The sequence below is a fragment of the Nannospalax galili genome, unplaced genomic scaffold (assembly GCF_000622305.1).
Source record: "Nannospalax galili isolate Female #2095 unplaced genomic scaffold, S.galili_v1.0 scaffold933, whole genome shotgun sequence".
Classification (NCBI taxonomy): domain Eukaryota; kingdom Metazoa; phylum Chordata; class Mammalia; order Rodentia; family Spalacidae; genus Nannospalax; species Nannospalax galili.
Window position 1 is genome coordinate 1438261 of NW_008333281.1, and position 15425 is coordinate 1453685.

Below are 15425 nucleotides of genomic sequence, written 5' to 3' on the forward strand. Positions count from 1 at the left end.
CTGTGTGTGGGGATGTGCACACGCTGAGTACGGTGCCTGCAGAGGTCAGAGGCGGTGTCCTGGAGCTGGAGTTACAGGTGGTTGTGAGCCACCCAGCCATGGGTGCTGGGAACTGAACTCGGGTCCTCTGCAAGAGCAATGCGTGCTCTTATGCACGGAGCCATCTCTCCAGGCCCGAGGGCTTTTTTGAACAAAGCACCAGCACACTTAGTCCGGGTAGCTAGTGTTTATGGCCTGTTCAGCTTCATCTGTGCCATTGTTTTGTGCACGAATTCTACATTTTATTCCACACTTCCATCACTAACTGCACTGCCCTGGAGGCTGAGGGCTCTACGCTCAGGTGGAGGTCGTCATTTTCTTCCTCTACTTCTATGGTTTCTGTTTCTAAATCATTGTCTTGTCCAAAGTGTTTTTTAAAAATAGATCTCATCTTACTCCTAAAGTTTCAATACCTTTAAAATACTTTAAAATTAATTTGTGTGTATGTGCCACAGCATGTGTGTGGAGGCCAGCGGGCAACTCTGGGGACTCGGCTCTCGGCTCCCACCTTGTTGAGGCAGGTTCTTCTGCTGCTGAGCTGTGTACTCCAGGCTAGCTGGCCGGCGAACTTCTGGGTGACTCTCCTGGCTCTGGCTCCCTCTTCACTGTAGGATGCTGGGATCGCAGGTGTGCACCAGTCTGGAATTTTTCACGTGGGTTCCAGGGATCAAGCTAGAGTTGTCAGGCTTGCACAACTAGCATTTTCACTGGCCGATCATCTCCCCAGCCCGAAACCTTTTCTATTAAATGGTATGTTGTCCTTTCTCCACTTAAAATGCTTCTGTCAACTGAATTTCTAGTGAATTTAGGTCTCTTCTTGTGTTTTAACACTGGAATTTTATGGTAAAGGGCTGTTTTCCCTCCCACCATTTTGGAGTGTCCTCACGTTTGCTTTTCTCTGAACTTTGGTGCCACGGTGACTACTTTTTAAAAAGTCAGAGGCTGGGGCCTGCAGTCCCCGGGGCTGGTCCAAACAGCATGGGCCTGAGGCTGCACTGAAACACCACCACACCGGGCTGGGGGGCTGGCTCATGGTAGACCTTGCTCACTGGCAGGAGATCCTCAGTTTGGAACTCCAGCACCCATGTAAAAAGCTGGGTGCAGCGGCATGTGCCTGTAGGTCCAGCACCATGGAGGTGGAGGCAGGAGGATCCTTGGGGCCGATTGGCAAGCTCTGGCCAAATGAGAGACTGTGTCTCAATGTGGTGGTGAGAGGTAGACACCCAGCTTCAACCTCTGGCTCCATGGGCACACACACATGCATGTGCATTCCCCCACATTCTACAACACATACATGTCCCCACACATGCATACCACATGCATACACAACACATACCAACACACATGCCTAACACCCACAAACAGACCACACATATGCACCACCCCCACCCCACTCACAGGAGCACACAGAGTTAATAGTTTCAGGATGGTTCAGCTACATTAATGAATTTCATTAATTTGATTGAATCTTCTGTCCAGCCTCAGCAGCTATGGGTTTGTGAGGTAAGCTCTTGTCTTTTCAGGAACTATAAACAGACTTTTTTCTATTTTTTAAAAATATTTTTGAGTGTACTGCCTGCATGTGTTGTAAGTGCACCTGTGTTGTGCAGTGCCTGTGGAGGCAAAAGAGGGCATCAGATCCTCCTGGAACTGGAGTTACGGGTGGTTTTTAGCCACCATGTGGGTGCTGGGAATGGAACCCGGCTCTTCTGCAAGAACAGCCAGTGCTCTTAACTGCTGCACCATCTCTCCAGCCTGGGTGGACGTTTTCCTTAACCAAGGGTCAATGAGTACAGCAAGACTTGAATCTTGTGATGTGTCTCTGTGACCTTCCTGAACCTTTTCATCCAGTGACCACCCCCTGTAAGCTGTGAGCATGTCTCAGAGTCACCTGGGGCTTCTCAGGACACAGGAGCTGGGGCTCCACTCCCTGTTTGAGAGGGAGGTCTGGGAGGGACCCCAGCACCCACACTGCAGGTTCTAGCTTCCCCTGGCAGCCACCGGGATTGTTTTTCTAAACTGGATTCTCGTGGAGGGTGTAGTTTTATTCTTCTAATGGCTTTACCCATTCTCTCGTATCTTTTGCAGTACTGGGGACTTAACCCAGGCCTCATACATGCTAGGCAAGCTCCCTACCTCTGAGCTGTGGCCCCAGCCATCTTTTAAAAATTATGTTTATATTTTGCCTGCATGTGTGCAATTGCACTAAATGTGTGCAATTCCTGAGGAGGCCAGAAGAGGGCATCAGATTCTCTGGAACCAGAGTTATAAATGGTTCTGCTGGGGACAGAACCAGTCCTCTGCAAAAGCAGCCAGTGCTCTTAACCTCTGAGCCATCCCCCACTCCATTTTATTTTGAGACAGGGTCTTGCTAAGTTGCCCAGGCTGATGTTGAAGTTTTGTTCCTCCTGCTTCAGGCTCTGAGTAGCTGGGGGTATTGTGTGACACACTCCTCCTTCCTGACCTCCACGGAGACTGTTGGGTCTTTCCTTGTAAGTCTTGATGCTGATGTTTGCTTTGAGATGCTTCATATCTGTATTTTTGGGGGGTGACCGGAGCAGCCATTTGTGTTTCATGAGCTGTTTTTGTCAGGAGGTGGTGCTGAATTCTGTCGATTCTTTTAGCATCCGAGGAGAGGTGTGCATGCACTCAACCAGCTTTCTACCTTGGCACTGTGATGTGCTGTCGACTGCTGAGGCTGCTGCTCTGCGCAGTTTTGGTCCAGGATACCGTCCCTTGTTCACTGGCAGCACCTTGTCTATTTAACACCAGATTTTACATGAAACAAAAATCCACAAGTATGATTTGAGTGTGGAAATTAAATCCCAAATCCATCATGAGGCTTAGTGCTTTCTGGAACCATCCCAAACCCTCATCTTAGGACGAGGACAGTGTGGCCATCCTGCTTGCAGTGACATGCAGTCACACAGGGTTGCATTGCTCCAACCACAGCACAGATGTGCAGACAGACGGGGTTAAATAAAAACCACAGTGGTTTAATAAATAGTGCGGTTTGAGTTAGTTCCTCCCTGTGCATCCCAGAACCCAGCAGGGGAGGGCTGGAGGGACAGACAGGGCCTGCAGGGTTCCCAAGAGGACACATGGAGCCAGGCTCCTGATGCTGCATGGTTCTAAAATCTGCCTTTCAGAGGGGGCTGGCCCCAGATGCATACGGACAGGTCATGGGTTGTGACCCAGAGGTTCCTTTACACGGCCTCAGGGAGCCTTTGGGTGCTCCTGGTTTGGGAGAAGAACTTTTCACACAGCTTGAGCAGCTCTGACAAGATGAAGACGGAGGAGGCCAGGCCAGTTAACAGCAACAAGTCTACCAGGGGGAGAGAAGGTCAGAGAACAATGCCCACCGCTGGCCACCCACACTGCCCTACAGCTCCTCCCCGCCCTCTGCCCCCCTCTTCATCTTGTAGACTTACAGGGAGGGGCCACGGGGCAGGGGTCCGCCACTCCAGGGACCCAGGCTCCTGGGGGCTGTTGCACACTGGCCGCCCAGACTTTCCTCCCCACAGCGGGAAAAGCAATTGAACTTGTTTTGGAGGCTGGGGTGGTGGCGCACACCTTCAGTCCCCCATGTGGTGCGCCCCAGGGAGCGGCAGGTGCCTCCCTGAGCTCAGGGTCTACATAGTGAGTTCCAGATCAAAAATAAAACCTGTTTTTCTTCTTAAGACAAGGTCTCATGGAGTCCAGGCTAGCTTGGAACCTGTTATGCAGCTGAGGTTGACCTTGAACTCCTGATCCTCTGCCTGTACCTCTCCAGTGGTGGGATTACAGGTATGTACCATGATACACGGTTTATGTGGTGCGGGGATGGAACCCAGGGATTTGTACATACTAGACAAAGCATTGTACCAACAGAGCTACACCCCAGCCAAAGGGTTTCGTGTGTGTGCACCTGTGTGTAGAGGCCAGAGATGGACATTGGCTGTCATCCCTGGTAAAACTCCTTTTTTTTAAAAAATCTTTTTGGTTTTGTTTTTTTGTCTTGGTTTTGGAGACAGGGTCTCCCTGTAGCCCCAGCTGGCCTGGATTCTCTCTGTAGACCAGGCTGGCCTTGGTCTCAGAGATCTTCCTCTGTTTTATGAGGGCTGGGACTAAAGGTGTGCGCCACCACACCCGGCTTCCACCTTACACTTTGAGGCATGGGTCTCTCACTGAACCTGGAGCTCCAGTTCAGCCCCAGCTGGCCTGGATTCTCTCTGTAGACCAGGCTGGCCTTGGTCTCAGAGATCTTCCTCTGTTTTATGAGGGCTGGGACTAAAGGTGTGCGCCACCACACCCGGCTTCCACCTTACACTTTGAGGCATGGGTCTCTCACTGAACCTGGAGCTCCAGTTCAGCCCCAGCTGGCCTGGATTCTCTCTGTAGACCAGGCTGGCCTTGGTCTCAGAGATCTTCCTCTGTTTTATGAGGGCTGGGACTAAAGGTGTGCGCCACCACACCCGGCTTCCACCTTACACTTTGAGGCATGGGTCTCTCACTGAACCTGGAGCTCCAGTTCAGCCAGGCCAGTGGCCAGTGAGTCCCAAGGAGCCTCCTGTCTCCACCTCCCCAGTGTGGGATTCTAAGCACATGGATTCTAGGGACTGAACAGTCTTTGTGCTTGGAAGGTAAGTGCTTTACCAGCTGCCCATCGCCCCAGCCCTGGTTCCTTTTCCCTGTATGCTCCCACCGGGCACTCACTGGTGCCCCACAAGGACACCAGTGCCCATTCTAGCCTTGCCCCCGTCTCAAGTGACCCCTGTATCTGCACATGTATCAGACCTGAGTATGCTGGGCCCCTTGTGAGCTGTGCCAGGTCTAGCCCACGCTGTGCTAGCCTCTCCTGTTCCCTGCCCTTGGGTAGGGTGGCCAGTGAGAAGGGCAGGAGGCTTGCCACTGACCTTCTGCCTTCTGCCCCCACTTGTGCTGGTCAACTAAGATGAATCAAGCCTGTGCTTGCTTTCATTGACCAGGCAGAGCCAGCTAACCTCAGCAAGGCTGCAGGGAAGTCCTGGGTTCCACACCAGGGAGTGTGCCCTGTGGGCCTTTGGAATGCCCTGGCCACTGAATTATGTCTCGTTCAGAAGAACTGCAGGCCCAGCTCCAGGTCAGCATCTGTCTGTCAAGCCCAGGCCCCCTGCTGCAGTCCCTCCAGGCTGAGCCTCTGACCAGGGGCCCCAGGCCGCTGCTGCTGTGTCCTCATGTGACCTTCCCACCCAACCTATGAGCCTGTCCTAGGACGGTGGCCCTGACTTCAAGCTCATTCTGTGGCCCCCCCCCCCGGGGGGGGGCTCTTGCTGCCACTCACCGAGTGCTTGCAGGCTCTCTGTCTGGAAGACCTTCTGCAGGGGTGGGACGTAGATCACGGCCAGCTGTCCCAGAATGGACCCGAGAACCGAGAAGAGGAACATGCGGTTCCGGAAAAAGCCAATCTCAAATATCGGCTTGGTCTGCGGGGAGGAGGGCCACGCGTGGGCTTGCGCACATGGCGTGTGGACGCAACAGGGATGCCCAGGGATGCCATGCAGTCTGTGTTCCCCTCCTCTGGGTTGCCCCATGCTGGCCTGGACAGATGGGCAGGTGCTGATGTATTCCGGATCCGGCGCCAGAAGGCGCATGAAAGCTGGTCCTAACTCCACCCTATTTCCTGAGCCCTTGACTTTGCCGGAGAAGTGGTCGCTCCAGGGCGGGGTCTCCAGGGCGGGGCTGTGGGCAGGGTCAGCACAGCTCACCTGAGAGCGGCAGCTCAGGGCATTGAAGAGGTCAAAAAACACGAAACAAGTGAAGGTCATGGTGGTGGTGCGTGGGGTGCTGGCTCCATCTTCTGGAATCTGGAATACAGCACACAGGATGCTCATGGCCGAGGGGGAACTCTGCCTTAGAGCTGAGGGGTGCAGGGGATGGCCTGTAGGTGCTGACCCCAAGAATCATGGTCAGACTGAAAGGTGTTCCCTAGAAACCTGCCCTGAGTGGTGTGGATGTGCTGGCTGCAGGGGACCCCTGCCCTGGGAGGGGATTGGCCTCCATCAGGAGGGTCAGCTCCCAGCACAGAGGGGAAGTAATGGGGAGGGGAAGGGCAGCTTCCTCTATGGGCAGGTGAGGACTACGTGGACCTCACACCTGGGCTTGGTGAGTGGACCCCCTGGAGCTCCGCAGGGGCCTGAGCGATCACAGGGACTGGCTGGAGCCCCAAAGAGACGGGACCGTGGGTGTGGGATTCTGGGCAGCGCTTGCCTCAGTTTCCCCCACCCGATGGAATCCTTTAAGATTGGGACGCAGCTCAATCTGTGCCCCCTCTTCCCCTCGTAGCTTCCAGGCCCTGAGGAGGAGTGGGCTTAAAGTAGAGGAGGCTGGTGCATCTGTGCCTGCAGATCTCAGAGGAACAGGCTGCCAGGTCCCTGCCTAATTCCATCTTGTTCAGCCTAGCCACAGGCTTCCTCCAGGTGTGGAAACTGACTCCTGCCAAAATGCTCCCAGGGTATGGCAGGGGTAGTCATTCTTGGTGTCCTTGTGACAAAACAGCAGAACCCTTGCAAGAAAGGCACCCACCGTCTGTGCTCCCTCCTACACCTTCCCTGGGAGTCCACTCCCTCCCTGGTCTCTGCCATTGCTGGGGGCCACATCTCACCCCCCTTCCCTCTGATAGGAGCCCCAGGCTGAGGGTGGGGACCATCGAGTCCCCACTATGTGCCCTTGCGCAGGGTCCCCACTATGTACCCTTGCGCAGGGTCCCCACTATGTGCCCTTGCGCAGGGTCCCCACTATGTGCCCTTGCGCAGGGTCCCCGGCCATCCTCGAGCCAGCGCCACACCTTGCTCACCTCTCTCCAAAAGATGAAGAGGGTCCCGCCGATGATGACAGCAGCAGACATGAGCACCTTCAGGACCAGGGCTCGGTTCAGGATTGTGTCCCTGACGCTGCGTGGAGGATGCCGCAGGGTGTCTTTGTCCACAGGCTCCACTCCGAGGCTGGGCAGGAGGAGGAGAGACTTTGAAATACACCCTGAGTAGAAAAGGGCATTTGGGAGCCGGGCCAGGGGGCTCATGACTGTCATCCCAGGACTCGGGAGGCTGAGGCAGGAGGATTGCTTCAAATCCAAGGCCAGCCTAGGCTATACAGCTCTAGGCCAACATGAACTATAGAGACCCTGTGTTCTAAAATAAGACACGTGGCATAGAGCCACTCCTGAGCTTCCTAGGACCTGAAGTCTGCAAATGACACCACCCCCTTCCGGGTTTTTCCCGGAGTGCCCCCCAACATCTGCTAGCCAAATTCCATCTCAAACCTACTCTTGTCTCCAGTTAGACAGAGGGAGGCCAGGCCACCCAGCAATGCCCACACTGGGCTCTAGCCTCCTCCCCAGGCCACGGGCTCAGATCCCCTCTCTACCTTAACACTCAGGTGAGTCCCACTACCATGGAGGTTCCTGAGTGGGGCCAGGCCGGGACAAACAGGACCCAGCTCCCCCTTCACGGTCCACTATGGACAGAGACTCATCCTGTGTCAGCTCAAACAGCAGGATGGCCCAGCTGCGCATGGGGTAGGCGGCTGCCTGGCCTGCAGACTCGCCCCCGGCAGCCCTTGCTGTGCTCTGGGGGCATGGGTTGGGTCTCTCCTTGGGTGCCACATCACAGCAACACATCCGCTGCGGGTGGAATGACGCCTCCCAACTACTTTGGTCCCCTGTGCCATTCAGCCAGGCTGACTTTCCCTTTCAGTGAGCACTGATGCCATGGAAGCATCACGCCAGGGGGCAGGGTACCAGGGGACAAAGCAAAACCTGGCCTGCAACTGATCCAATGCAGTGGTGACACATCTAACCAATCAACCAAGAAAACACTGAATGATCCCCCTGAGGTCACCACGGTTAGTGATCCAGGAGGTCTTCCTGGAGCCAACTGATCCAATGCAGTGGCGACACATCTAACCAATCAACCAAGAAAACACTGAATGATCCCCCTGAGGGAAATGATCCCCCTGAGGTCACCACGGTTAGTGATCCAGGAGGTCTTCCTGGAGGTGGTGACCTGACTGCTGAGTGAGACAGCCAGGAAGGCAGCCCAGGGAGCGCACTGTAGGGAGCAAAATCCCCACCCTGCCTTGGAAGTGGGCACATCACCTCCCAGCAGTCCGACCTCTCACCTCTGTGCTGGTGGCCCATCCATGATGATGTTGACCCACAGGATCTGCATGGCGTTGAGAGGGTTGGGCAGATTGCACACTGTGGACAGTGTGATGAGGCTTAAGGCTGCGATGCTCCTGTGGGACACAAACAGCTCGTCTGTGCATGTGCCAGACACAGGGCCTGCTGATAGACAGGAGGATGTCCACCTTGTACCTACGTGCTCAGCTGGAAGCGGACGAAGTTCTTGATGTTATAGAAGATGCCCTTGCCTTCCTCCACAGCGCTCCTGCGAGGTGGGAAGAGCACATTTGTGGGCAAAGAGGTCCTGGGGGGACGGCTCAGCCACAGTGCCGGGAACTCCCTTACTGGTCTGCCTGGAGACACTGGTAGAGGTGATGTCCTTACAATGCCCATCAGGCTTCTGCTGCAAACCCTACATGACCCCTCCAGTAAGACTGTAACTGACTCTTGACTGGAGCCCAGGGCCTCAGCTGTGTTCAGGGTGCTGAGGGCAAAGTACGCCTCCAGTTCAACACAACAAAATCAAGGAAACCCAAGTCCATGTGGGAGCAGCACAGCGGTCCTGGGCGGTTGGGAGATGTCACCGACTGGTTCCTTTCTGGTACAGCTCTGTGGTTGATGTGTGTGGAGACCAGCAGAGGACATAGGGCGTCCTGCTCTGTCTTACTCCTTCGAGACAGTAGCTTGCTGACTCTGGAGCGAGGCTCACAGCCACCAAGCTCCAGCACCCTCCTCTGTCCACTCCCATGATGCTGGCCATGGACTGTACAGTGAGACCCTGACTGAAAAATTTGGGTTTTAAGAGTTTTAATGGCAGAGCAAAGTTCCCACTGTGGGATTCCGCCATTACCACTCTTCCAGGGCTGGAGAGATGGATCAGGGGCTAAGGGCTCATATGGCTCTTGGAGAGGACCAGAGTTTGGTTCCCAGCACCCACAAGGCTTTTCACAACTGCCGGTAACTCCAGTTCCAGGGGATCTGACACCCTCTTCTGGCCTCCTCAGGATCCTGTATGTACATGGGGCACATACCCACATACATAATTAAAATCTTTCCAGACATTTCTCCCTAGGTATTGTGAGGCAGTTTCAGTGAAGCCTTAGATACAGCTAGTTAAAATTAGATGCAGAGGAAAGTAATTTAAATCCAATCCTCCTGCCTTAGCCTCAGCCCAGGAATCAAAGGCCTGCACCTCCACGTTGGGCCTCCACATGTGATTTTTACTAAAGTGCATGTGTGCACATGGATTCTGGGAGATCAAACTCAGGTCCTCATGCTTGTAGGGCAAGTACTTAATGACTGGGCCATTCCCCAGCCCCCAAATGTGATTTTTTACATATATGAGTGTTTTGCCTGCATGCAAAATAATACGTGCAATGCCCTGCAGAGACCAGAAGAGGGCATCTGATCCCTTGGAACTGGAGTTTAGAACAGTTAGCCACCATGTGGGTGCTGGGAACCGAGCCTAGGTCCTGCTCTTAACCACTGAGCCAGCTCTCCAGCCCCCTAAACATTATTTTTATTAGCTACCCAGAACTCCTGTCTTGTGCCGCAAGCCCTTCCGGTGGCTCTAGGCCTTCCTTATATCCTACGGTGCTTGTGTAATCAGCCCCAATACCCTGCTTTGAGAGGCTCCTGACATTCGGGGTGGGGACTTCCACCGTAGCGATGAATCTCAGATGTAGCTCTCCCTGGGGAGTCCCCCGAACCTCCTCACAGAAGACTCCCATATCTGCCCCAACACAGCCTGGGCGGCCAACATCACCAGCTCACATGACAGTCGAGAAATCATCATCCACCAGAATCATGTTGGCAGCCTCTTTGCTGACATCTGTCCCTGTCTGTCCCATGGCAATTCCAATATCCGCAGACTTCAGGGCGACCGCATCATTCACACCGTCCCCCGTCATGGCCACGATTGCCCCCGATGCCTGTAATGCCTGTGGGAAGAGCAGGAGGTGGAGGCCGCGCCTGAGGACCATTCTAGACCTTTCCCAACGTGCTGCCTGGTATACTGTGGCAGTAGCAGACACCTGGCCTAGTGGCATAGCTCTACCTGTATGGGCCACAAACGTTGGGCATGCCCGAGAATTGCTCAGCCTTATTTTTCCCCTCTGAAAAGTGGGAGCCACCGTCCTAGCCTCACAGGCTGTTGAGACCCCAGCTAGGACAGCGGATGTAGCAGTGCCCAGCACAGGTGACAAAGACCTGTAAAGGTTGCGGTTAGTAACCAGTAATTAAAATGTGGCTCCAGGATGGTGAGAGGATGCAGTAAGTAAAGGCACTTGCTACCAAGCCTGAGGACCTGAGTTGATCCCTGGAACCCACGTGGTGGGAGAAAACTAACTTTGAGTTGTCCTCTGACCTCTGCAGGCACACGCACTCATAATGCACAAAATAAACACAAAAGTAATGAAAAAGCGTCTCTCCCACCCTGAGCAGTATAACAAGGGCTATCTTCTTTGTGGTACAACCGTGTAGCGGTTCATTCTGATATTTTAATGTTTTGAGACAGGGTCTCCCTGAAACTATGTAGACCAGGCTGGCCTTGATCTCATAGATATCTTCCTGAGTGCTGGGATTAAAGGCGTGTACCACCACACCTGGTTGAGATTTATTCTTAAGCCCTAAAATCCAACCCAGACAATTTCCAAATGCCCTAAAAATGTGCCACTACCAAAGAGCCCAGTGCAAACTCCAAAGCTCAAAGGGGTTGTGGGGAGCAGACTGCAGAGACACAGTAGTCTGACACTATACTGGCTCCTCACTGGCACCTGCTGGCTGTCCCTGCCCCACCCCCCCACTTGTGAATGACCTGATGTCATCGATCTTGTTGCCATTTACAGATGAGGAAACTGAGGCAGGTGCTTAGGGAGAAGACCGTGAGGACCGCTTCTGTTTGAGTATTTTTCCCTTTATACCGTATAATTCCCGCTCCTATGTCCAGGGTCCCAGCTTCTGCCCCCCACTAAGCAGGACCCCTGGTTTTAGCTGGGAAGTACCCACCCAACCAGATACATTTCCCAGCATCTTCTGCAGCTAAACAAGGCAATGTGATAGCACTCTGGCTGGTGGGGTGTGTGTACACACGGGATGCATGCAGCTGTCTTGGGTCTAGAGAAACCATGGCTTAGGCTGGCCCAGCATCCTGCTCACCTTGGACAGTCCCCCCCCCCCGGGGGGGGCCTGTGACTCTGCCTGACCGTGCTTTGCTGCCCAGCTTACCTTTATGATTTTGACCTTGTGCTTTGGGCTGGTCCTGAAGAATACAGACACCTGGTCCAGGGAATTGAAGGGTCTGTCAGTGGACGTGGGACTGGAGGACACCCCCCCCATCTGTGTTCCATTTGACTCCAGGAGAGCCCACCTGCCTCACGCGGGCCGCCAGTGCACTCTGCTCTGTGCCCTCCACCTCCACCCCGGACATGGCTCTCAGCTTCTCATCACACAGGCCGATGGTTCTTCCTTTGGGAGAATCAGGGCTGAGGGACAGCTCCGAGGACTGAGCTGTGGTCCTGTCCCACCCAGAATTCCCCACACCTGACATCAGCGTGGAGGGTGAAAGCACAGTCCCTCTGTTTACTGACTACCTACACACTGCCTGCTCTCAGCAGATCTGAGAGGCCTTATTCTCCTCCCACCTGAGCAAGAGGGACTCCTCCAGGCCATACTGCTGCACAGAGGTCACACCGGACCTGGCACTGTGGCTGATTTTCAAGTCAGTGACCTCCTCACAGCACTGGGCTGAATAGGGAAAAGCCAACACATGACAGCTCTTAACAGTAATGGGGGGGCTGGCTACCCTCTGCTGGTGAAGAGACCGAGGGTCAGAGTGGTTCAGTGATTTGTCAAGGACACCCACATCGTTCAGGATGCTGCCTGTGCATCTTGGATGCAAAACCCCAGCACATAGTAGGTCCTCAGTTTACAGGACTTTTCCCCTTTAGGACACAAACATGTCAGAAGGTGGGGCTGGAAGCACCAATCTGTACAGACCAGTCTGTTCTAAGCCCTTCTGGCTGGGCATGAGGCTCCTGACCAGAGCTGCTGAGGACCAAGAACCAGCTGAGCAGGGGAGCCCCCCGCCCCCATTACCTATAGCCAGGGCTGTCTCCAAAGCATCTCCTGTCACCATCTTCACTGACACACCAGATGCGGAGAGAGCCTCCACGGCTTCCCTCACACCAGCCCTGGGGGGGTCGATGATTCCCACGAGACCCAGGAAAGTCAGCTTCCCCAGCTCCGGCCCAGATGCCAGGGCCAGCACTGTGGGAGACACAAGCACAGGTTACTGACAGCTGGGGGGCCATCTTCAGTTGCCAGCCAACACTACTGTGGTCCTGGGGAGCAGCCCCTGATGAGGGAGAGGGGCTGCAGGAAACGGCTTAAGTGACACAAGGCAAGGCTGCGCCATTCACAGTCTAGAACCCCAGCTCTATCCACCATGGCCAGGACAGTATGGGAGATGGAGGATGGTGGTCGTCTGGGACAGGCCTTCCCCGCTTCCACAAGCCACACTAGATTAGCAGGTGCCAATGGGTGTTTGGGGCATGATAGGGTTCTTTCTCCTGACTGTAAAGTTTCACGTTGGCCATGGCGGTCAGTCAGTCTGCACCACCATTCTGGCTGGTAGCCATTCACTGAGGACCCCGTACTCACTGAGGACCCCGTACGCATGTATCCCAGAGATGCCACACACAAACTTAAAGCCCCCCGAGGGGTGACACTGACCCCGCAGACCAAGTGACCCCATCTTCTTTTCCTCTTGCAGGCAGTAGGACTTGTGTTGGGGTGTCAGAGGCAGGGGAATGCCTCCATTGTTATACATGGTACAGTGATGGATCACTTCCTCAAAGGCCCCCTTCATGAAGTAGATGTCTTCTTGATCCTTGAGGAAGACAAAAGGAAAAAACTGCTGTCACTTGTGCCTTGTCCGGCACAGGGTACAGAGATGCATATGAGGTTATCGTCAGTGGAAGGACTTATACTAGATCACTGCTGATCACCAGGTAAATTATGGGATCCAGACAATGGAATACTACAAAGCCTGTGAAAAGAACAAGGTTCATTTCTGATCCACAGCATCCCAGTTTACATCAAGTCCCCTTGTTCATGTCACAGACATGACACACGACACATGCATCCTCCATGTGTCACAGATTGGAGCATACCAGCCAACATTCTACCTTTAGGTGTGTGACTGATCACTAAAAATACCCTGTGGTCCCTGTTTGTGAGAGTGTGCTCGGGTGAGTAGCTGTCACATTCCCCGGGTCTGCAAAGCTCTACGGGCAGTGGTGGCCAGCGTGATTCCCACTGCCTCTCAGGCACAGTTCCTGCCTGACTCATGGTGGGTGGTGGTGGTGCTGCCGAGAACCAGTGTCTGTCAACTAGCCCAGGAAGGCATCTCAGAGCCAGGTACAGGTCTGTCGTCCCAGCTACTCTGGAAGCTGAGGCAGAAGGATTGCAGGATCAAGGCTAGCCTGGGCATCTTAGCAAGACCCTGTCTCAAGAAAGTATTTTAAAAGACCTGGGCATGCAACACAGAGTGGGGAGCTCGCCTGGATACACGAGGCCCCAGGTTTCATCTCCCATACCAGAAACAACACAACAGCGACAGCAGAACCCTATGGAGAAGTGTCACAGGATTGGAAAGGTGAGCACTAAACACAGGACCAGTGTGGCAGGGCAGAATTAGAATCCAGAACACTCTATCCCAAGCACTGACCCTGCAGAGATGAATGTGTCTAGGTAGGTGGTGGGTCAGGAGGGAAGAGGGCCTTAATTAGTGTTTCCATTTAAACTCCATATTTTTCAGCAGAACATATTACCATTGTAGCATGTAGGGCAGATTTAAAGACACACGCGCACACACCCATAACCCCTTTAGAGCACTCCAAGTTGCCACATTCATTTCTGCAGGGTCAGGGCCTGGACATTGCTGGAAAGCAGCCAGAGCCTGAGTTGGAGGGTTGAGGTATCTGCAGGGTCAGCTAGGACAGATTCCAGAAAGAAGAGAGCAAAGGTGGGACTCCTGGAGAAGTTGGAAGGGGACGTCTGCACATATGATATACATGTACGTTGGAGTGGTGACATGACATTATACATACATGTTTTTGTGGTGCTCAGGATCAAATCCAGGGCCTCACAAATTCTCTTTTTAAAATATATTATGGCTTTGCCTGCATGTAGTGCACCTGTGTTGTACAGTACCCACGGAGGTCAGAAGAGGGCATCAGAGTCTTTGGAACTGGAGTTATGGATGGTTGTTAGCTGCCATGGGGGTGCTGGGATTTGAACCTGGGTCCTCTGCAAGGGCAGCCAGTGTTCTTAACTGCTAAGTGAAGAGCCAGAATGCTCTGACTCCATTTTGTCTAGCTTCTTCGGACAAGTCCAGACAAGCTCAGCATATTGTACATGTAAAAGCCTTATAAGGTATGAACAAAAACTTCTGACTCTAAAAGATACTAGTCAGCACGTTCCAATGCCCTGAAGACAGCCCCCACCAATCAAGACTTTCCCCGTACTCAGAATATGGGGACGTCCAATTATTTTAAAAGATGCTTGGCGCGCACACAGGTTTCTGTGGAGTGCCCCAATAAAAGCTCCTGCCTGTTATTGTTCAGGGCCAGACTCCATCTTTAGCTCGTGAAGTCTGTGCCCGGCTAGACACCATTTGGTTGTTGTCTTTTTCACGTTAAATTCTTGAATAAACTTTTTGTATAATCTTTTTGGGTATCTGTGGAAATTATTCTCGATTCTCGAACCCTAACATTGAGCAGTGTCCCTAGCTCGAGTCTCTCTCTTTTCTTGAGATAAGGTGTCAAGTAGCCCAGGCTGGCCTCAGACTCACTAGGTGGCCGAGGATGACCTTGAATTCCTGACCTTCCACCTCCCAATCTGGGGGATGACAGATGTGTAGTGTCATGGCTGGTTTATGTGGTGCTGAGGATCGAACTTCACGCACCCTAGGCAAACACCGTTGCCTCCTGAGCTATCTTCCATCTGTCCTCTTGCAATCATCCTCAATGAGGGCTGACCTCACACCACTAATAAAAACCAGATTTGGGCTGGGGATGCAGACCAGTGGTACAGTGCTTGCCTAGCATTCATGAAGCCCCAAGTTTGCTCCACAGTAAAACATAAATGGCATGGTAACACATGCCTGCAATCTCAGCACTCAGGAGATAGAGGAAGGTAAATCAGAAGGCCAAGGTCATCCTTGGCTACATAGTGAATCTCAGGG

The 15425-nt window shown here is 53.5% G+C and overlaps 1 protein-coding gene across 1 annotated transcript in view; it reads right to left on the reverse strand.

The window, feature by feature from the left end:
* Window positions 1-364: 364 nt before the first annotated feature.
* Atp2c2 (ATPase secretory pathway Ca2+ transporting 2) overlaps window positions 365-15425 on the reverse strand; it is a 74354-nt gene continuing 59293 nt past the window's right edge. The window contains exons 17-27 of the mRNA XM_008827911.3: window positions 12911-13067; window positions 12275-12445; window positions 11547-11644; window positions 11405-11455; window positions 9953-10119; window positions 8376-8444; window positions 8176-8292; window positions 6854-7001; window positions 5766-5864; window positions 5342-5483; window positions 365-3364 (exon numbers count right to left, since the gene is read on the reverse strand). Coding sequence (XP_008826133.1) covers window positions 3246-3364; window positions 5342-5483; window positions 5766-5864; window positions 6854-7001; window positions 8176-8292; window positions 8376-8444; window positions 9953-10119; window positions 11405-11455; window positions 11547-11644; window positions 12275-12445; window positions 12911-13067 — 1338 coding nt within the window. The 3' untranslated portion in view covers window positions 365-3245. The remainder of the gene's footprint in view (window positions 3365-5341; window positions 5484-5765; window positions 5865-6853; window positions 7002-8175; window positions 8293-8375; window positions 8445-9952; window positions 10120-11404; window positions 11456-11546; window positions 11645-12274; window positions 12446-12910; window positions 13068-15425) is intronic.